We start from the raw sequence: 21,636 nt of genomic DNA on the forward strand, positions 1-21,636 counted from the left end.
TATTTCTCAACTGTTTGAACCATTTATTAGAAAACATCAAAAATTAAAATATCAGTATTATATGAAAATAACTTTATGTTTTTAAACTTCTCTGTTGTTTCTATTTTTGGAAACAAAAATTAAAATATCAGTATTATATGAAAATAAGTTTATGTTTTTAAACTTCTCTGTTGTTTCTATTTTTGGAAACTCACTATATTTTCCCATTGTTTAGATGGAAATGGATGAACTAATCCTAATTCTAGGCAGGAGATCTTTTTTTTTTTAAGATTTTATTTATTTATTCATGAGAGACACTGAGAGAGAGGCAGAGACACAGCCAGAGGGAGAAGCAGGCTCCATGCAGGGAGCCTGACGCGGAACTCGATCCTAAGTCTCAAGATCAGGCCCTGGGCTGAAGGCGGCACTAAACCGCTGAGCCACCTGGGCTCCCTTAGGCAGTAGATCTTTATTTCCCCCTTCAAATTCCTAGTCCAGGCACATTCATTAATAGATGAAAATATATTACCATCCTAAGTTAGATTATTCTGGCATTACTACTATTTGAAAAGTTTTGGTATTATTATACTTTAATTAATTCAGATATTTGAGCATGTACTACATCCCAGATACTGCTCTCAGCACTAGGTATACAGAGATGAACAAAACAAATAAAAATGAATATCCCACATTCTAGCATGGGAAATAGATAATAAACAACATCAAAAGAAAAAGGAAGTGAGACGGTAAACAGATAAGAGAAAATAAAGCAAGTAAAGGCTTCAGGGATCCTTATGGCCTTAAATTCATATGATGATTAAGGAGCCTATGTATAGAGTGTCTTTTTGATCTTTATCTTTGTAACATACAGCTCAAGTTACAAAAATACTTATCTAAAGTTTTATGTAAAGTCCCCAAATTTATTTCTCAACTGTTTGAACCATTTATTAGAAAACACACCTTGAATCATTTTTCCCTCATGTTAATATTACAAATCCCATACTTATCTTTTGGATCAGTCCTTGTTTTATCATAGTTAAAAGTCCAGCTTGCCCCAATATAGTGATATTTTTGCCACATCTTCCAAAAGAAACCAAAATGGTTGAAACTATTTGGATATCCTTTTTATTAAGCTCCTAAAACAAAAAAGATACACTTAAACATGTTAATACAAAATAGTGTGGCACTGGTACTGTCCTAGAAGCTATAATCCTCACAAATCCTGAAAGCTGCTATTATCATCTCCATATTGCAAAGTACAGAAGTGTGGTTGAGAGAAGCAAGGACTAAAGCCACCCAGCCTGTGAATGACAAACCTAACACAAATAGGCAGATCTGTATAAATTCAAGAACCTTTGGACTACAGTTCAATGAGTCAGTTACCTTCCATTCTAAAAAGTTCTATGTGTTTAACTAATGGAAATAAGAAATTTTTACTCAATCTTTTAGATTCATAACTGTCAGATACTGGGGGAGACTGTCAATCACTTTTTCTCCTGTATAAAAATGCCTTACATATGATAAATATCAAGTTCAGGGTTTTAGATCATTTTTGTTTGTTTAATTTTTGAAAGCTTCAGTCACTGTCCCCATAGCATGAAGAATATGCTGATAGGTTTTTCTTTTTTTTAAGAGTTGTTCAAACTTCAAACAGGTGAACTATTTTTCCTCAGTTTAGGTAACAGTTAATAATGGTAATGTTATGGAAACATAGCTTTTTGTATATTTTATTTATAAAATAGTAGTTTATTATTGGGACTCCTCAGATTTTTTTTAAAAATCTTATTTATTTATATAATATTATAATCAAGTTTACCATTTCTTCCAATAGAGTATTTTTTCCTAGAAAGGGAACTATTCAATAATTTTAACAATCATTCAACAAAAAGCAGTTATTTACCCTGCATATAAGGCCATCCAATTTGTGTAAAAACTGCTTGCTGCATTTAATCTTCACATCTTCACAAATATCAATTTGTAAAAGTGTTTTCAAAGGTTCGAAATCATTTTTTCTTAAAGCATCATCAATGCATTTTTCCAACTGCTAGAGAAATACAGTTAATGGCACAGAGATGGAATCAAAACCAAAATGAGTCACTGTATGCAGTCTAGTAATTCAAGAATTGTTTTTGCATGAAAATTCTCAGAAGAGCTTATATCAATTTACTTATTTAAAAAAAAGCTGTCAACTATTAAATTCGGAGTAACACAGAGATCAAGCTTTTTTGGTAATAGCAAGATTCTACGAAAAATATATATATACACACATATAGTCTACTAATTTTCCACTTCGTATCTTTTATTGTAAGTCATCATCACGTCAAGCTCCAAAAAGAAACTTATTAATGAAAGACGTAAAATAAACTTTATAAACTTTATAGTAACTAATACTAATGCCATGGATAAAACACTAACACACCTATCAATTTCTTTTTAAGATTTTATTTATTTATTCATGATAGACACAGAGAGAGAGAGAGAGAGAGGGGCGGGGGGGGGGGGGAGGCAGAGACACAGGCAGAGGGAGAAGCAGGCTCCATGCAGGGAGCCCAACGCCCCCGGAGCCAAAGGCAGGCACCAAACAACTGAGCCACCCACCTATCGATTTCTTAATGAGATTTAAATAGTTTTTTAAAAATGCATAAAGACAGATAAAATCACTTTTGGAAATCATATCAATATAATTTAAGAATTACATATATAATTTATTATGTTATACATTTATAGCCTTTATAAAATACACCATTCTTACCAGTGAAGTATAACATCACTAATAAGGAATTTTTATACTATAATCCGATCACCAGATTTGGTGGTAAATTGCATACACATTAAATAGATATATTAAAACTTTTTATATTTAAATGTTTTTATCAAAATGCAACCTTAAATTTAAAACCCTGACATAAAAATATCCAAGCATAAATTATACATGAATCACTGCATAATTTTTTAATGTAAAAGGTATATGTAAATAATCAGCATCTTTCATACTTCATATATAACAGATTGTGAAAACAATCTATTAAAAATGAAAAAATAATGTTTTAACTTATTCTACTCTTGACCATTTCATAAAAATAAGTAAGCTTCATCTTTCCTAAAAATATAGCACTTAACACTCATAAATAAACAGAAGTGATTTTAGGAATTAAAATACTTCCTTTCTTTGGTCTAGGACTACATACCTGGAGATCTGGTCTTATAGGCATTTTGATTTAATATTACAACAGTAAGACAAAAGAAGCACCTGTAAAACAAAACATGCTTTTAGTATCTTACAATCTATTCTACGTTTACAGTTCAAAATCTTAAAACACATAAATAAGCACTGGTGCTTAAACCAAAGGCAATAAATAATTCCAAGTTCCTCACTGTTAATGAAATTACACACGTGAATCTGGTCAAGGAAGTTTCTGGAAGAAGCCCTGAAGATCATTTATTCAAGACTTCTCTTTTTATAGATTAAATAAATATTGAATGTCTTGCCAAAAGGTCACAATACTAGTTAGTGAAAAAATACAAACCTGGACCTCTCTCATTAGGTATAGGGATCCCTGCTGTATTTGTTCCAACTTTGGGGAAAGAAAAATAATCTTGAATTAGTGTATAAATGAAATTCAGGCTAGTAACATAATATTTAGGAAGGGGAGAATATGCAAATATATTGCCAAAGACCAGGCTATCTGAGAATAGGAGGAAAAGAAAACCTAAGCACATTGTCCCTTCCAAGAGGAATGGAAAAAAGGAATCAACAGGATTGATTAGCACCACCCGCCATTTTTTTTTAAAGATCTTATTTATTTATATGAGGGAGCAATAAAAGACAGAAAGAGAGAGTGAGAATGAGCAGGAAGAAGGGCAGAGGGACAGGGAAAAGTAGAATCTCCACTGAGCAGGGACATGCTGGCTTGATGCCAGGACCTTGAGATGAGGACCTGAGGAAAAGGCAGATGTTTAACCAACTGAGCCACCCAGGCACCCCAGCATCACCCACCATCTTAACAAAAGCATCTAACATTTTCAAATGTGATTTGGTCATTAACTCTATAAAGGAAAAGAAATATCATCTTTTCTAGACAATGTAACTGGGATAATTTAAAAATAATCTATATGATGAAGAGCTTTATAATAGAAACACTTGAAACCCAACATAGAACGGCAATTAATTAATCCAAGATGAATATAGAACTATGTTTTAATGAGAACAAGTAGTGTTAGTCACAGTCTACTTTCTTGCAGATGTGCTAGTAGAGAAATTTAAGGGCCAATAGGGCATACATATCAGGCAGACAAAAGGCATGAGTAAAAAAAATCTCTTGTATTTTCAGATTAACTCTAGGGAGAAAAATATCTGATTCCCCAGAGAAACATTTGTCTAAGGAACCAAGTCTATGTGCTCGCTTTGGCAGCGCATATACTAAAATTGGAACCAAGTCTAAAGGTGTTTTTACAGCATTGTCTTGAGTCGAAAAAGTACCCAGATAGGAGTTGGGAATGGAAGGGAAGGTGAAAAATGAATAAAATGTGATATATGATAATCAAATTTATAAACATAGCAGATGAACCATAATTTTAGATATTCACAGTTAATTTTAAGTTAAATTAAAAATATGTTGCCAAACGATCCAAACTATGTAATGGCATTTATGTTAAAAATTGTCTTATTTATGATTATATATCTAGGTATAAGTATATACATATTTGCACGTGTGTGTGTGGTTGCGGGGAGAGAATGAGAGGGACGCTATTGGAGAGTTTATCAGCTCACTGGGGAGGAAGAGTAGTGAGTTGCACAGAACTGTAACTTGTTATTTGTGAAAGGCAAGCTTTATTTTTAATTTATGCTTACATGCCTTTTTAAAAGTACAGTAAATTCTTGCCAAAATACAGGTAAATGGGATACAAAACATGAGATCAGTAAAATGTAGATTGGACTACTGTTGAGGGGAAATGAAAATGACCAAAGCCAGCCTCCATAGTTAAGCAGTTGGAAAGCCCAGCTGCTCCATCCAAACTTATTCAGGGCCTACATGTGATTATGCCCCATCTGGTTGTGCTTGCCTGCTCTGGCCTATATACTAGAGGGGCAATTCTAGGTCCATGCTAGTTGGGAATTCCAATATACTGATAATGATTCCAAGATTTCTAAATAGCTGGTAGTCATTTTGTCATTTTGCCTGACTCAGAAAACTCTGACCCAGAAAATGCAGGGACCACTCTTTGGTTCCCCAATTCCAATGAAGGGGTTAACTTATTTTCTACTTGCTTCACTCTTTTTTTTTTTAAATTCTTTCCAAGCAATCACAGAAGATAGAAATTTAGGTTGCTTCTGTTTGAGAATGTCCTATCACACACTGTTATAAGATTTTAATATACACACACATGCGTGACACAGAATTGCTTCATGGATAGAAAATAGGAGAGGGGGGAAAGGATATGAAAAGTATTATCTCAAATACAGGGGTAAGAAATAAGTACCTGAGGTCAACAACCAAAAGGGTGATTACTGAGAAACAACAGGCTAGAACCTCAAGTATCCACTACTGGCACTATTATCATAAGCCTGAAAATTAAGGGAGTAGCTGTCTGAAGGAGGGACTATTCCCTGGATGATAAGATACAGAATATTACAAAGGAATGAAATGATAAAATGTATACAAAGAGAAGTTGGGATATGAAGGAGAGATGCAGACATTCCAATATCTACCCAATAAGAATTCCAAAAATTACAAAAAAAAAAATTGTGGGGTAGCAGTTGAATAATAGTCAAGCCAAGACCTTTCCTAAAATAAATGGAGACATCCACAAATTTAAAGAGTCCACTGAATCCCAAAGAAGACAAATTTTAAAAAGTACATCTACAACACTTTGAGGTTATTTCTTTATAATAAAGAGAAAACCTTAAGTCACAAGAGCAAAAACAAAAGCATGCAAAAGAATAATCGATACCCTGTTCTTATAATAAATTAAGCTATCAGATACAAAGGTAGCTTCAAACTTCCCTGTACTTGGAAACTAAAATATGTTCTTTTGGACAGTCCACAAGATATAAAAAGATAGAAATTACTAAATATTTAACTGAATATGCATACATACAGAAATCTGTAGATGCAACCAAAACAATACTTAAAATGCAATTCCTAGACTTGGATAAATCTATTAAAACATGAGGAAGAGCCAGAGGTAGCCCAAAGTAACAGGGTCACAGGACCTCTAGATGGCAAAGTTATTAAACAAATACTTTAAAGTAATCATAAGTACGTGTACTTAAAGATTACTTAAAAAGAGAATGTTGGCAGAAAACTAGAAACTAGAGTGGGGAGTAAGGAAGGCCACAGAAAATTTGAAAATGAATCACATTATTTGAGAAACAAAAATAATAAAAAACAAAATTATTAAAAATAAAATGGAAAATATACATACATAAAATGAAAATTTTAGAATAGAAGCTATACCAGAAAAAAACTATCCAGAAAGAAACAAAGATACACAGAGGAGGGAGACAAGAATATAGAACAGCACAGAGGAGAAGTTATAAAGCCCTATGTATCTGTAACTGAAGTCCTTGGAGAGAGTGAATGGGGCAGAAAGAATTCCTAAGAAATGATGACAGAGGATTTCCCAAAACCAATAAAACATGTCAGCCTGTGGATTCAAAAAGCCGTATATGAAGCCCAGATAAAGAAAAAGAAAACTATCCCCAGGTGGACCACAGAAACTGCTGACAATCGAAGACAAAAACATTAAAAGCTGCCAGAGAGTAAAAGAGGGTTACTTTTAAGTAGCATCAATAAGCTGATACCTGACCAACGGGAACTATGAGAGCAGAAAACATAGAATAGCATCTTTGTAAAGTGCCTCAAGACTGGACTTAACCTACGTGTAGAACAGATGGACCTAACAGACATATACAGAACATTCCACTCAATATCTGCAGAATCTACCTGCTTCTCAAGCACACATGGAACATTATCCAATGTAAATCATATGTTAGGCCACAAAACAAGTCTTAATTAAAAAAAACTGATATAAAGCATCTTTTCTGACCACAGGATATGAAACTAAAAATCAATTATAAGAAGAAAACCGAAAACTCTACAATTATGTGGTGATTAAACACGCTTCTAAACAACCAGCAAATCAAAGAATAAAAAAATACCTTGAGACAAATGATATGGAAAAGCAACATACCAAAAAATTATGGAATACAGTAAAAGCAGTTTTAAAAGATAAAGTTATAGTGAAAAATGCTTACAGTAAAAGAAAAAAGATCTTAAATAAACAACCTAACTTTACACCTCAAGGAACTGGAAAAAGAATAAAAAACTAAGCCCAAAATTAGTGGAAGGAAGGAAATAACAAAGCTCAGAGTGGAAATAAATGACCCAGAGACAAAAATACAGTAGATCAACAAAAGTAAGAACTGGATTTCTAAAAAGATAAATAGACAAATCTTTAGCTAGAGTTAGCAAGAAAAAAAAAGAGGACTCAAAATCATAAATGAGAGAAACATTAGAATTAATATTACAGAAATATAAAGACAATGAATAATTACATGTCAATAAATTGGACAACCTAGAAGAAATGAAACCTAGAAGAAACATAAAAGCTAGAGAAATATAAGGCTGAATCATGAAAAAATAGAAAATATGAACATATAAGTCACTAGTATGGAGACTGTATCAGTAATCAAAAACCTCCCAACAAAGGAAAGTCCAGGACCAGATGGCTTCACTGATGAATTCTACCAAACATTTAGAGAAGAACTAAAACCAATCCTTCTCAACCTCTTCCCAAAAATAGAAGGAATACTTCCAATCTCACTTCATAAGTTAACATCATCCTGATACCAAAGCCAGACAAAGACACTAAAAGTACAAGACGTAAAAACAAAGAAAGAAAGGAATTACAAAGTGCTGAAAGAAAAACTACAAACTAAATCTATAGCCAGCAAAAATATTATTCAAAAATAAAGGGAAGAGGTTTAGAGGAAACATACCTCAACATAATAAAGACCATATATGAAAAATGCACAGCTAACATCATACTCAATGGTGAAAAACTGAGAGCTTTTCCCCTAAGAAAAGGAGCAAGACAAGGATGCCCATTCTCACTACTTTTATTCAACACAGTACTGGAAATCCTAGCCACAGCAATCAGAAAAGAAAAAGAAATAAAAGGCATCCAACTTGGTAAGGAAGAAATAAAACTCATTTTTTTTTTTTTTTTGCAAATGAGAGGATACTATACCTAGAACACCATAAAGACTCCACTAGAAAACTACCAGAACTGATAAATGAATTTAATAAGGTCATAGATTTTAAGGTATACTACAGAGCTGTAGTAATCAAAACTGTATGGTACTGGCACAAAAAGAGACACATAGGTCCACAGAACAGAAAGCCCAAAAATAAATTCAGGATTAATTATATGGTTAACTAATGTATAACAAAGCAGACAAGAATATACAATGGGGAAAAAAGGCAGTCTCTTCAACAGATGGTGCTGGGAAAACTGGACAGCTACATACAAGACAATGAAAGTGGACTACTTTCTTACACTCTACACAAAAATAAATTCAAAATGGATTAAAGACCTAAATGTAAAATCGGAAACCATAAAAATCCTAAAAAAGAGCACAGGCAGCAATTTCTCTGACATCAGCCACAGCAACATCTTTCTAGATAGGTCTCCTAAGGCACAGAAAACAAAATAAAAAGTAAACTATTGGGACTACATCAAAATAAAAATTCTACACAGCAAACAACCAAAAAAACAAAGACAACCTACTGAATGGGGGAAGATATTTACAAATGATATATCTGATAAGGGATTAGTATCCAAAATACACAAAGAACTTATACAACACCGAAAAAAGATCCAATTTAAAAATGAGCAAAAAGGGAAAATTGGATATCCACATGCAGAAGAATGAAACTAGACCATTCTCTTACACCATACACAAAGATAAACTCAAAATGGATGAAAGATCTAAATGTGAGACAAGATTCCATCAAAATCCTAGAGGAGAACACAGGCAACACCCTTTTTGAACTTGGCCACAGTAAGTTCTTGCAAGATACATCCTCGAAGACAAAAGAAACAAAAGCAAAAATGAACTATTGGGACTTCATCAAGATAAGAAGCTTTTGCACAGCAAAGGATACAGTCAACAAAACTCAAAGACAACCTTCAGAATGGGAGAAGATATTTGCAAATGACTTATCAGATAAAGGGCTAGTTTCCAAGATCTATAAAGAACTTATTAAACTCAACACCAAAGAAACAATCCAATCATGAAATGGGCAAAAGACATGAAGAGAAATCTCACAGAGGAAGACATAGACATGGTCAACATGCACATGAGAAAATGCTCTGCATCACTTGCCATCAGGGAAATACAAATCAAAACCACAGTAAGATACCACCTCACACCAGTGAGAATGGGGAAAATTAACAAGGCAGGAAACAACAAATGTTGGAGAGGATGCAGAGAAAAGGGAACCCTCTTACACTGTTGGTGGGAATGTGAACTGGTGCAGCCACTCTGGAAAACTGTGTGGAGGTTCCTCAAAGAGTTAAAAATAGACCTGCCCTACGACCCAGCAATTGCACTGTTGGGGACTTACCCCAAAGATTCAGATGCAATGAAATGCCGGGACACCTGCACCCCGATGTTTCTAGCAGCAATGTCCACATTAGCCAAACTGTGGAAGGAGCCTCGGTGTCCATCGAAAGATGAATGGATAAAGAAGATGTGGTTTATGTATACAATGGAATATTACTCAGCCATTAGAAACGACAAATACCCACCATTTGCTTCAACGTGGATAGAACTGGAGGGTATTATGCTGAGTGAAGTAAGTCAATCGGAGAAGGACAAACAGTGTATGTTCTCATTCATTTGGGGGATATAAATAATAGTGAAAGGGAATATAAGGGAAGGGAGAAGAAATGTGTGGGAAATATCAGAAAGGGAGACAGGACATAAAGACTCCTAACTCTGGGAAACGAACTAGGAGTGGTGGAAGGGGAGGAGGGCGGGGGGGGTGGGGGTGAGTAGGTGACGGGCACTGAGGGCGACACTTGACGGGATGAGTACTGGGTGTTATTCTGTATGTTGGTAAATTGAACACCAATAAAAAATTATTTTATTAAAAAAATAAAAATAAAAATGAGCAAAAAGTGTAGTAAACAGACATTTCTCCAAAGAAGACATACAGATGGCCAATAGACACATGAAATGATACTCAACTCATCATCAGGGAAATACAAATCAAAACCACAAGGAGATATTACCTCACAGCTGTTAAAATGGTGAAAATCAACAACACAAGAAACAAGTGTTGGTGAGGATCTGGAGAAAAAGGAAGTTTGTACACTGTTGGTGGGAATGCCAACTTGTGCAGCTACTCTGTACAGAGGTTTCTCAAAAAAAGTAAAAATAGAACCACCATTTGATCCTGTAATTATATTGCTGGGTATTTACCCAAAGAATACAAAAACACAAATTTGAAAAGATATATCCACCCCTATGTTTACTGCAGCATTATTTACAGTAGCCAAATTATGGAAACAGCTCAAGTGTCCATCAACAGATGGACACAGAAGATGTGGTGTATGTATATATAAATGTATATAATATACATAAATGTATATACATTTATATGTATATTATATATTATTATTCTTTTTTATGGCTGACTATATAGTGTGTATGTGTATGTGTATATATATATGTGTGTGTGTGTGTATATATATATATATATATATATATATATAGGAATATTAGCCATAAAATGCATTCTTGCCATTTGCAACAACATGGAGGGATCTAGAGTATAATGCTAAGCAAAATAATTCAGCCAGAGAAAGACAAATACCATATGATTTCAATCATATGTGGAATTTAAGAAATAAACAAAGAAAAAAATCAAACAAAAAACAGACAAATATAGAGAACTGTTGGTTACCAGAGGGAAGGAGAGTGGGGGAGATAGGTGAGGTGAAATGGATTAAGGTTACACTTAATGTGATAAGCACTGAGTAATTTATAGAACTACTGAATCCCTATATTATATATCTAAAACTAATATAATTCTGTACATTAATTATACTAAAATTTAAATATTTTTTTAAAGAGAAACCACTCAGTATACCATTTTATTCTCTCTCTCTCTCTTTTTTTTTATGATAGTCACACATAGAGAGAGAGAGAGGCAGAGACATAGGCAGAGGGAGAAGCAGGCTCCATGCACCGGGAGCCTGACGTGGGATTCGATCCTGGGTCTTCAGGATCACGCCCTGGGCCAAAGGCAGGCGCCAAACCGCTGCGCCACCCAGAGATCCCTAAAATTTAAATATTAAAATAAAGTAAAAAGGGAAAGTAATCCCATTTAATATTAAAATATATTACAAAGTCACAATTACTACAGTGTTAAAAACAGGAAATAAATGGACTGATAAAACAGAAGAGAATCCAAATGCATACCCAAATGTATATTGTAAGTTCATGTATACATAGAACTTTATAAATCAGAGGGAAAAAGGTAAACTAGTTGATAAACAGTATTAGGAAAATGACTCAGTATATGAAAAAAATTAGACTTCTATTTTCCATATTCACAAAAATAAACTATTATCTCTCCTACACACACACACACAAACACACACAATTTTATTAAGGAGCACACAGGAATCTTTATTAACTCAGAATCCACCACCGGCAAGTCCTATAATTATGACCAAATACATTCATTCTTGTAACTCACAACTTTCAGAGAAAAGGGGACTTCAGTTAATTATGCTATTCTGTTTATTTAGTAGATGTTAGAAAACTTCTATTAAAAAAAAAAAAAAGTCAGGGCACCTGGGTGGCTGAGTCAGCTGGGCAACTGGCCCTTGATTTCAGCTCACATCCGATCTCATAAGTTGCTGGATCAAGATCCCCTTTAGGCTCCATGCTCATCAGGGAGTCAGCTTGGAGATTCTCTCCCTTTGCCCCCTCCCCCCAGCTGGCTGGCTGGCTCTGGCTCTAAGGAATAAATCAATCTTTTTTTTTTTTTTTGAATAAATAAATCTTTGAAAAAAAAAAGTTTAAGGGGAAGAGGAGGCCAAAACAATGCTAAGAAGGTTGCAGGTTGTGCCAATACTGACTGACATTTTCTCTATGCTTAAAATGGAAATAGCATTTGAGAAACCTAAGTACTCAGGTATGAAAAAAGACATTAATTCACTGTCAAATCCTTCCTCTTGCAGAGCAAAAATATAGTTGCTTCTTGCATAATGAACAACTGCTTCCTAATAGTGCCTATTGTCCTCTTCCTTTTCTTTGCATTCCAACTTGTGGTTCTGGAAGTACTAGCAACCTAGTGCACAGTATTAGCAACAATTGCACATGGTGACTGAGGAACATTTTATAGTTCTAAGCAATTCACAGTATTCTTTGACTTGTACACATGTAAATCTAGACATAAACAGCATGGACACAGTATGGATTCTATAATGGCAGAGGTCAAGTAAACACTAGAATGGTGACTAAGTTTATTTTTATAAAATTATTTAATACATTTTATTTAAAATAGTTTATTATTGAAATAATTTTATTTAAGATTAATGTTCATTAATAACTATTTTATCTTAATCTTAGGAGAATATTTAATATTACAAAAAATTTTAAGAGGAAAATTTTTTTTTTTTTAAAGTAGGCTCCATATCCAGCTTGGAGCCCAATTCCGGGCTTGAACTCATGACCCTGGGATCTAGAACACTTAACTGACTGAGCCACCCAGGTGCCCCTAAAGGAAAAATATTTTTATACTATTTCACATTTTTGATGAAAATATACTCAAATTAGTAGATTTAAAATACAATTACATATTGCTTTAATCCTTAAATCATACTGCCAATAGAACACAAACGTAAAAGTCTTGATTGTAATACATTTGCTGATTTATCTAAAATTATGGAACATATACTAATTTCTGACTTTATAGGTAGATATTTTATTACTTATCCAAAATTCACCAATCATAAATATCACAAGTGAATTCAATGCTTTTATATTCTGACAATATTCAGTCATGAAAACAGTTCTACACATACTGGTTTACACCATACTGCAATGAAGGTATGTTTGTAAAGCTAAAGACTCATATTATTTCACAATTTGAAAACTCGACTAAAAAGTTTAAACACTTAACACATATTTTAGGGACACCAGTGTGTACTCTCTTCCTAGGAACAGCGACTGCGGGGGGCAAGTACCCCTACGTCCTGATGCTTTTCTGTCTTCACAACTAAAATAAAGTGAATTTGGATTTAACAAGGTAATTTCCGAAGACATGAAATACTGCACGAATCACTTATGGCCAAGAGGCACAAAGAAAGCTGATCAGCTGTTCCCAGACAACCGTCCTGCAAGAAGTCGGCTGAGGAAAAGGAAAACTATCAGGCACACAGGCCGACTGGAAGTCAGGAAAACTAGACCACCCAGTGACTCCTCCCTCCCTCCCAAGGCTGGGTGCACACTGGCTCCCAAAGAACCAGAAAGTCGGCACCCTTCACTGAACGGGTCACGCAGGTGCAGAAGGAGACAAAGCGGCACAGTCGTCTACAATGAGAGAACAGGCTGACAGACCCTCGCGAGGCGCCACGCAACACAACAGGGACGACAGAGAAACGCACGCAGACGGACACTTATCCAGGTCCAGGGCACTGGGAGCTGGGACCCCGGGGCTACTCAGGGGAAACCTGCCCGTGTGCAGGCTCCGGGGACGAGCGAAGGTCGAGGCAGCCAGCAGGTGCACCCCCGCCCCCTCCCCGACCCCTGCAAGCGGACCAGCACAGGGCCCCCTCCACCCCTGCACCCACGGCAGACGGCAGGTGCACACCCCGGACCCCGGAGCCCAGCGGACCAGCACAGGGCCCCCACCACCCCTGCACCCACGGCAGACAGCAGGTGCACCCCCCGACCCCGGAGCCCAGCGGACCAGCACAGGGCCCCCACCACCCCTGCACCCACAGCAGACAGCAGGTGCACCCCCGCCCCCTCCCCGACTCCTGCAAGCGGACCAGCACAGGGCTCCCTCCACCCCTGCACCCACGGCAGACGGTAGGTGCACCCCCGCCCCCCCCGCCCCCGGAGCCAAGCGGACCAGCACAGGAGCCCCCTCCACCCCTGCACGCACGGCAGACGGCAGGTGCACCCCCAGCCCCCCGACCCCGGAGCCCAGCGGACCAGCACAGGACCCCCTCCACCCCTGCACCCACGGCAGACGGCAGGTGCACCCCCCGCCCCCGGAGCCAAGCGGACCAGCACAGGAGCCCCCTCCACCCCTGCACCCACAGGCAGACGGCAGGTGCACCCCCCGACCCCGGAGCCCAGCGGACCAGCACAGGGCCCCCACCACCCCTGCACCCACGGCAGACAACAGGTGCACCCCCCGACCCCGGAGCCCAGCGGACCAGCACAGGGCCCCCACCACCCCTGCACCCACAGCAGACAGCAGGTGCACCCCCGCCCCCTCCCCGACTCCTGCAAGCGGACCAGCACAGGGCTCCCTCCACCCCTGCACCCACGGCAGACGGTAGGTGCACCCCCGCCCCCCCGACCCCGGAGCCCAGCGGACCAGCACAGGACCCCCTCCACCCCTGCACCCACGGCAGACGGCAGGTGCACCCCCCGCCCCCGGAGCCAAGCGGACCAGCACAGGAGCCCCCTCCACCCCTGCACGCACGGCAGACGGCAGGTGCACCCCCAGCCCCCCGACCCCGGAGCCCAGCGGACCAGCACAGGACCCCCTCCACCCCTGCACCCACGGCAGACGGCAGGTGCACCCCCCGCCCCCGGAGCCAAGCGGACCAGCACAGGAGCCCCCTCCACCCCTGCACCCACGGCAGACGGCAGGTGCACCCCCGCCCCCCCGACCCCGGAGCCCAGCGGACCAGCACAGGACCCCCTCCACCCCTGCATCCACGGCAGACGGCAGGTGCACCCCCGCCCCCCCCGACCCCGGAGCCCAGCGGACCAGCACAGGACCCCCTCCACCCCTGCACCCACGGCAGACGGCAGGTGCACCCCCGCCCCCCCGCCCCCGGAGCCAAGCGGACCAGCACAGGAGCCCCCTCCACCCCTGCACGCACGGCAGAAGGCAGGTGCACCCCCGCCCCCCCGACCCCGGAGCCCAGCGGACCAGCACAGGGCCCCCCACCACCCCTGCACCCACGGCAGACGGCAGGTGCACCCCCGCCCCCCCGACCCCGGAGCCCAGCGGACCAGCACAGGACCCCCTCCACCCCTGCACCCACGGCAGACGGCAGGTGCACCCCCGCCCCCCCCGCCCCCGGAGCCAAGCGGACCAGCACAGGAGCCCCCTCCACCCCTGCACGCACGGCAGAAGGCAGGTGCACCCCCGCCCCCCCGACCCCGGAGCCCAGCGGGCCAGCACAGGGCCCCCCACCACCCCTGCACCCACGGCAGACGGCAGGTGCACCCCCGCCCCCCCCGACCCCGGAGCCCAGCGGACCAGCACAGGGCCCCCCACCACCCCTGCACCCACGGCAGACGGCAGGTGCACCCCCGCCCCCCCGACCCCGGAGCCCAGCGGACCAGCACAGGGCCCCCCACCACCCCTGCACCCACGGCAGACGGCAGGTGCACCCCCGCCCCCCCCGACCCCGGAGCCCAGCGGGCCAGCACAGGGCCCCCCACCACCCCTGCACCCACGGCAGACGGCAGGTGCACCCCCGCCCCCCCGACCCCGGAGCCCAGCGGACCAGCACAGGAGCCCCCTCCACCCCTGCACGCACGGCAGAAGGCAGGTGCACCCCCGCCCCCCCGACCCCGGAGCCCAGCGGACCAGCACAGGGCCCCCCAACCACCCCTGCACCCACGACTCGCATTCACACGCGCTGCCCTCCCTCCTTCCCTCCCGCGGTCCCGGGGCGGGGGAGGGGGCAGCCGGCCCAGCGCAGCGGAATCCGGGACCCGCGGGCGCAGGAGCAGGTGGGAGCGCCGCAAGCCCCGCCCACCCCGAGCCCCAGCCAATCGCGGGCGGCGGGGGCGGGGGCGGGGGCGGGGCCGGAACCTCCTCTCCGGCCGCGGGAGCCCGCCCCGGCCCGCCCCGGCCCGCCCCGCCCCCGGCCTGCCGCTCCCGCCACACCCCGCCCGCCACACCCGCCTCCCCTGACCCGGGAAGGCGCCGCGCGGTGCGGAACCGGCCCCGCACCCCCGAGATCGGCTCGAGGCCCGCCCGGCCCGCCCGCCCGAGTCGGCCCCTCAGCCCCGCCTCCGCGCCGCCCAGGCCTCTCCACAACGGCTCCGCTCAACCGTCGGGGGCGGCGGGGGGCTGGCCATCCCGTCTGTCTGCCCGCCCGTCGCAGCCGGAGGCCACAGCCCCGCAGCCCCACCGTCAGGGAGCCCAGCCTCGACGCCCGGCCCACCTGGGGCTGGAAGAGGCCTCCGCGCCGGGCCCCAGGAGCCGCCGTCACGACCGCCGCCTCGCGTAGCGCCTCCGGCCTCGACTCCCGCCACGGCTCCTCAGACGGCCGACAGGGGGCGGGAAGCGTCCGCCCAATCAGCGCCGCGTGCGGTGGGAACGACGTCCAATCAGCGCAGCCCGCGGGCCAGGCTCCGCCCCTCGCACGCGACGGCCGCGCAGGGGTCTCCCGAGGCTGGAGCCAGGGGCGCCGCGGTGGGCGTGGCCCGGGGCGGGGCCCCAGAGGAGGCCCAGGCATCCCCTGCACGGCCCTCCCGCGGTGCGGACGCGCCCGGCTGCCCCGACTTGCCTCTCTGCAGGGCGCCGACGGGCACCCTGGCCTGCCCAAGGGCACCCTGGAGGTTGGCGGCTGGGCGGGGCCGCAGAGACCCGGGTCACTGGGAGAACCTGCGAGGACTGCGAACCAGATGAGGCCGGTCCCCACTGAGCCCTGGCCCCGCCCACTGCTGCCCGGCCACGCCCCCTCGAGGCCACGCCCCCACCCGGGGTTCCTAGAAGCAGGGGATGCTGTGCGGGCGGGGGGCGGGGGTGCCTCCTGCCCTAATTAGCTAAACCCCAGACTCCTGGGGGACATTAGGCTGCGGCCATGCAGACGTGGTACTGCGCACAATCATCATCAGGATAGGCCCAGGCTTTTTAGAGCATTTCCATTTAAAGTATCAGTTTAAATAACAAGATCAGTGGACATGTCTGTGGTCTAAAATATGAAGCAATTCAGAAACGGATACAGCGGACAAGCACCCTGAACTCGTCTCATCTTGCCACTTTTTAGTAGAGAAGAAAAATGATAATCTTTACTGTTTCATGTGTCTGGAAAGCATGGGGATGGGTTAGTAAAGCACCACATGGAAGATAAAAGCAGATCATCTTATTTGAATTGTTTTTATTTTTTTAAATTGTTTTTAAATAGGGTTTTAGAGTATGGTGTTAGATGGAAAAGCTTTATCAATCAATCATAATTGGACTTACAATTAAAGTTAACAAGCACATCCTGTCACAGGGCCGAGCATGTGGACTTTGGTACAGGTTTCAATGCTGACTCTGCTGCTCACGGGCTGTGGGTCTTTAGAAGAATTACTAAACCTCTCTGAGCATCAGTCTCATCAGCTGACAGGGATATTATCTACTGGGTAATTTTCGGAGTTAAATGAAATCAGCCACATGCAGTACCTATCACTGTGAGCAAGCAAGAATGAGTGCACAATAAATGTAATCCACGTTAATTTCCTCCCCCTGCGTGCCAGGCTTTGTACTGGGTGAGGGGCTCAATCCACATTCATGACTCCTTACACAGCATCCAGCAAGCATTGAGAGAAGTGGAATCACTATCCCATACCCCACGTTCCCTTAGAGCTTTTTGTCAGATGTTAACACTGACCTGGCATAAAAGATTGCATTTCAGTTTCTCAAAGACATAACACAACTGTGATGCTAAAGCTGAGTCCTACAGTTTTCCTTTTTTGGCAAAGGCACTAAATTTGAGAGTGTTTTGGGAAGAATAAGACTCATGTCTGCAATGATTTAAGCAAGAAGTTTCTTAAGTCTTATTTCTAGAATTAGACCACAAGAAAGACACACCTCAGATGATAATTTATCCACATACTTTAATACTTAGGCTTTAGTAAAATCATCTTAAATGACCTTAAAATATGTTTGGGGAGACAACCCCCACAATTGCACAATCCACTGCAAAATTTTAACAGCTAAGCAATATAGCCATTTTAGGATCTGAAAGCTCTCCTTAAGCTGAACTTTATCAACTTCTTTATCAACTAGGCAGGTATATTTAAGTTCTTAAATTTTTAAATGTTGATTTTTTTTAAAGGCACGTTGAGGTTCTCTTAATATTGAAGATAAAACATTTACTGTATATTCCATGACCAGAACCTTTTTGACAAGTGACTTTCACAAGGGCAAGATTCTTTACATGCCTTTACACAACAATACATTTGGCAGCTCTAACTCTTATACCTGAATGCTCTGGACAATTGTCTTGCACTCTGGGCTGGGGCCAAGGACACAACAGCCAAGGCTCTTTCAGGCTTGCTGACCTAATTGGACAGTTTATGAAACAGCAGGAAATGGAACCAGGCTTCCACTCTGTCTTGCATGTCAATGTAGTACACAGTGCTAATAGCCAAAGGTTCAACTGAATCACAATACTTTAAATCAAAATTCAGTGTTCTTACTATCAAAAAGTACCAATGAAAGTCATTCCTCTTCTTGGAATTTTACAAACACAGACGTTGCAATTATAAAAACAAATTGGTTAAAAGGTAAAGCATATCTTTGACATACTGATTTGACAAATGGTATTAAGTGTTCAAAAATCCAGAGTTAATTCACTGGTGACAGTGATCACAAATTAATCACACTGGTTTCAACTGTTATCAGAACCAAGAGTCACAAGTTGAAGGCCTTATTCATTCTGGATGGGTTTTCCATATCGCAGTGCTAGCACCTGCTGCCAGACCACCACTCAGCACCAAAAGAAGTCATCAGCGCCTTGCTGGGAGTTTTAAGTCATCGTGGCATCCAGCAGGGGACAAAGGCCTTGACTTCTTGGTTGGAGATAAAATAAAAAATAAAAAATAAAAAACATAAAGAAAAGCATTTAACATTTTAAAAACTGGGGGGGAAAAGTCCAGATAATATTAGAAACTCTATCTGAAGGCACAAAGAATAAAGTTGGCAGGTAGCTGATAAAACTGGGTATATATAAAAACAATTTAAAACTATTAAAAAGTATAAATACTGGTGATTTTTCTTTCCAGGGCTCCAGCTATTGATGAAAACACCTGCCAGTTCCACTTGATAACCTGACTTCTGAAATATCCTGACCCTTAAGCAGACATAAGAGTCACCTTAGTCATCAAAAAAGGTAACTGCAAAGAGCATTGCTGCCTGACATTTTTCTATAGAGTTGTCTGAAAATTGAAATAACTTAAGGCAGGATTCCTCAAAATGTTTAGGTAGCCTCAAACCTAAACAGAATGGCCTGGTAACATGCAGATACATTAATTACCAAACACAAAGAAGGAGAGCACAGGAAGTAAGAGAAGAGAGTGCAAGAGAAGGGACTGTTTTGGTAGTTTTCAAAGTCTAGCTTTTTCCCCACCTTCCTCGGCTCTTGGCGTAGAAGACACACGGCCTAATAAGCAGGGCAGCCTGAACTCCCAGGAATGGCTGTGTGATGACCGATGAGGCATACATTTCTTGCCTATTAATAGTTTCCCACTGTTCGAAGTCTACAGACATTGGCAAGCAAACCTAGTCTCAGGTTTTCCTTGTCCCAAGGCAGAAATGCCTCAAGGGACGGTGATGGGAGTCACACCGTACATTCTGTTTACGATGGGTACAAACACACAAGACTGACTTATATTCTAGCTCGTTAAATCCAGACTGTTCCTGAGAAAGCATCCAACAAGGGTAAAATGTTCCAACACCACAATGGCAATAAATAACGACTACATTTACAAAGACCCAATCAGGACACATGCAAAAGTCACAGGCTTTCGTAGCAGGAGGATGCGTCTTTCCAAGAAACCAACCAATCAACCAACCAACCAACCCACCCACCCACCCACTCACCCCGCCTAGGCCCTCTCCAGAGGGGCGAACACCGCCATGCATCCTCCGCCCACCCAGCACCCTCCCCCGGCGCATTATACCACGGCCTTCTGGCCACCTGAGGCTACTCTTTAGACCTAGGGACACAGACGTTTCAAGTAGACGATGGAAAGGGCCACAGCCTGGGGGCCTTGGAGCAGAAGCTGAAGTCAGAAGGCCCAGGCCGTGGGGGGGGAACAGTCACCGCCAGGATGGGGGAGCCCAGCGACGAGGCCCCCGCGGCTGGGCTCGAGGGACGCCCTCAGATGAAGTGGATCCAGCTCTCCTCGCACTCCCCGCGAGGCATGTGCAGCGCGTGGTTGCGGCACGTGAGGCTGTAGTCGCGGCCGTGGTTGTTGTCCCAATACTCGGCGCCCGCCACCCGGTAGCGCAGCGCGAAGTGCACGCGGGAGCCGAGCGCCAGCAGGAAGGGCGGCACCGGGAAGCCGAAGGCGAAGACGTCCTCTGTGCCCCCGGCGCCCGCCGGGCCGCGCCACCGGGCCACCGCCTCGTGCGCGCTGCGCCAGTCCGAGAAGGTGTAGCGCACCGCCACCTGCTTCTCGAAGGCCACGTTGCGCACGCGCACTGTGCCGCTGATGCCCAGGTCCGAGCAGGTGACGCGCTCCAGGCAGATGAGCCGCTGCGCCAGGCGCTCGGCGAAGTCGGCGGCCTCGATGGGCGGCGGGAAGTCGGGCACCAGGCACTGCAGGGTGAACTCCAGGTCCTGGCTGCTGCAGCACAGGTCCGAGTTGATGGCGAGGCGCGACAACACGTGCAGCGGCACGGCCGGGTCCTCGCCCGCGTTGAACACCTTGACCTGCGCCAGCTCCAGGCCCAGCGCGTCGGCGAAGCGCACGCGGAGCTGCCGGCTGCAGCCCGGGCGGCACGCGGCCCCCGACGCGCCCCCGGCCTTCTGGCGGCGCTCGGGCGAGCTGGGCAGCGAGCGCGCCCGCCGCAGGATGATGGGCCGCAGGCGGGGGTCGCAGCCGGACGGCGCGGGTGGCGGCGGCGGCGCGCGGCCCGGGCTCCCGGGGGGCCTGCAGGGCCGCGGCTCGGGGGCCGCGCCGCCGTCCAGGTCGGAGACGCAGCTGAGGCTCCGCGGGGCGGGCTTCCGGGCCCCGGGGCCGGGGGGCAGGGCCGCCGAGCCCCAGCCTCCGGACATGGCCCGTCCGGCCGTCGGGCGGCGCCGGGCCCCCGCGCCCGCTACCCCGGGGTCCCCGCCGAGCTCCGCAGTCCCCAGCGGCCGCCGCAACCGCAGCCTGCGGGGAGCCCCCGGCCCCGGCCCCGCGGCCCCCGAGTCCGCGCGCAGGTCTTCCGCTTCTTGCAGCCGGAGTGGAGCTGCAGAGAGACGCGCGCTGTCTCCGGGGGAGGCTCCTCCGGACCCCGCACCCCCGGCCCGGGGAGCGCAGGGCGGGCGCCTCCCTTCGGCTTCCGCGGAGGTCCTGGGGGGAAGGCTGCGCGGGCGGAGCCGCCCCTCCCGCCTCCCCGCCCGCCGCCTTACTTACATGGCTGCAAGTCGGGGCGCAGCTTCCCGGAGAGCCTGCGC

General features: G+C 44.8%; 2 protein-coding genes across 11 annotated transcripts in view; both read right to left on the minus strand.

The window, feature by feature from the left end:
• SYCP2 (synaptonemal complex protein 2) overlaps window positions 1-21,611 on the minus strand; it is an 80,169-nt gene extending 58,558 nt beyond the window's left edge. For 8 of the 10 annotated variants that reach the window (XR_005378084.1, XM_038572764.1, XM_038572770.1 and 5 more), the window contains exons 1-4: window positions 16,426-16,528; window positions 3,168-3,229; window positions 1,880-2,023; window positions 987-1,115 (exon numbers count right to left, since the gene is read on the minus strand). Coding sequence is in view for 9 of the 10 variants with exons in the window: in XM_038572764.1 (XP_038428692.1) it covers window positions 987-1,115; window positions 1,880-2,023; window positions 3,168-3,191 (297 nt within the window). In the remaining variant the exon portion in view is untranslated. Of the gene's footprint in view, window positions 1-986; window positions 1,116-1,879; window positions 2,024-3,167; window positions 3,230-16,425; window positions 16,529-21,595 lie in introns of those variants that run through there. The other 2 variants (XM_038572763.1, XM_038572765.1) reach the window with 2 other exon arrangements.
• On the minus strand, window positions 20,071-21,252 carry PPP1R3D (protein phosphatase 1 regulatory subunit 3D). The gene has a single exon (XM_038572773.1). It carries the CDS (start codon window positions 21,250-21,252, stop codon window positions 20,353-20,355), a length of 900 nt encoding a protein of 299 aa, XP_038428701.1. The 3' UTR covers window positions 20,071-20,352.
• Window positions 21,612-21,636: the final 25 nt, after the last annotated feature.

Source organism: Canis lupus, chromosome 24, assembly GCF_011100685.1.
Source record: "Canis lupus familiaris isolate Mischka breed German Shepherd chromosome 24, alternate assembly UU_Cfam_GSD_1.0, whole genome shotgun sequence".
Lineage (NCBI taxonomy): Eukaryota > Metazoa > Chordata > Mammalia > Carnivora > Canidae > Canis > Canis lupus.

Bases quoted from the DNA above. Each gene is read 5' to 3' on its own strand.
- PPP1R3D (XM_038572773.1), bottom strand. From the start codon at position 21,252: ATGTCCGGAGGCTGGGGCTCGGCGGCCCTGCCCCCCGGCCCCGGGGCC.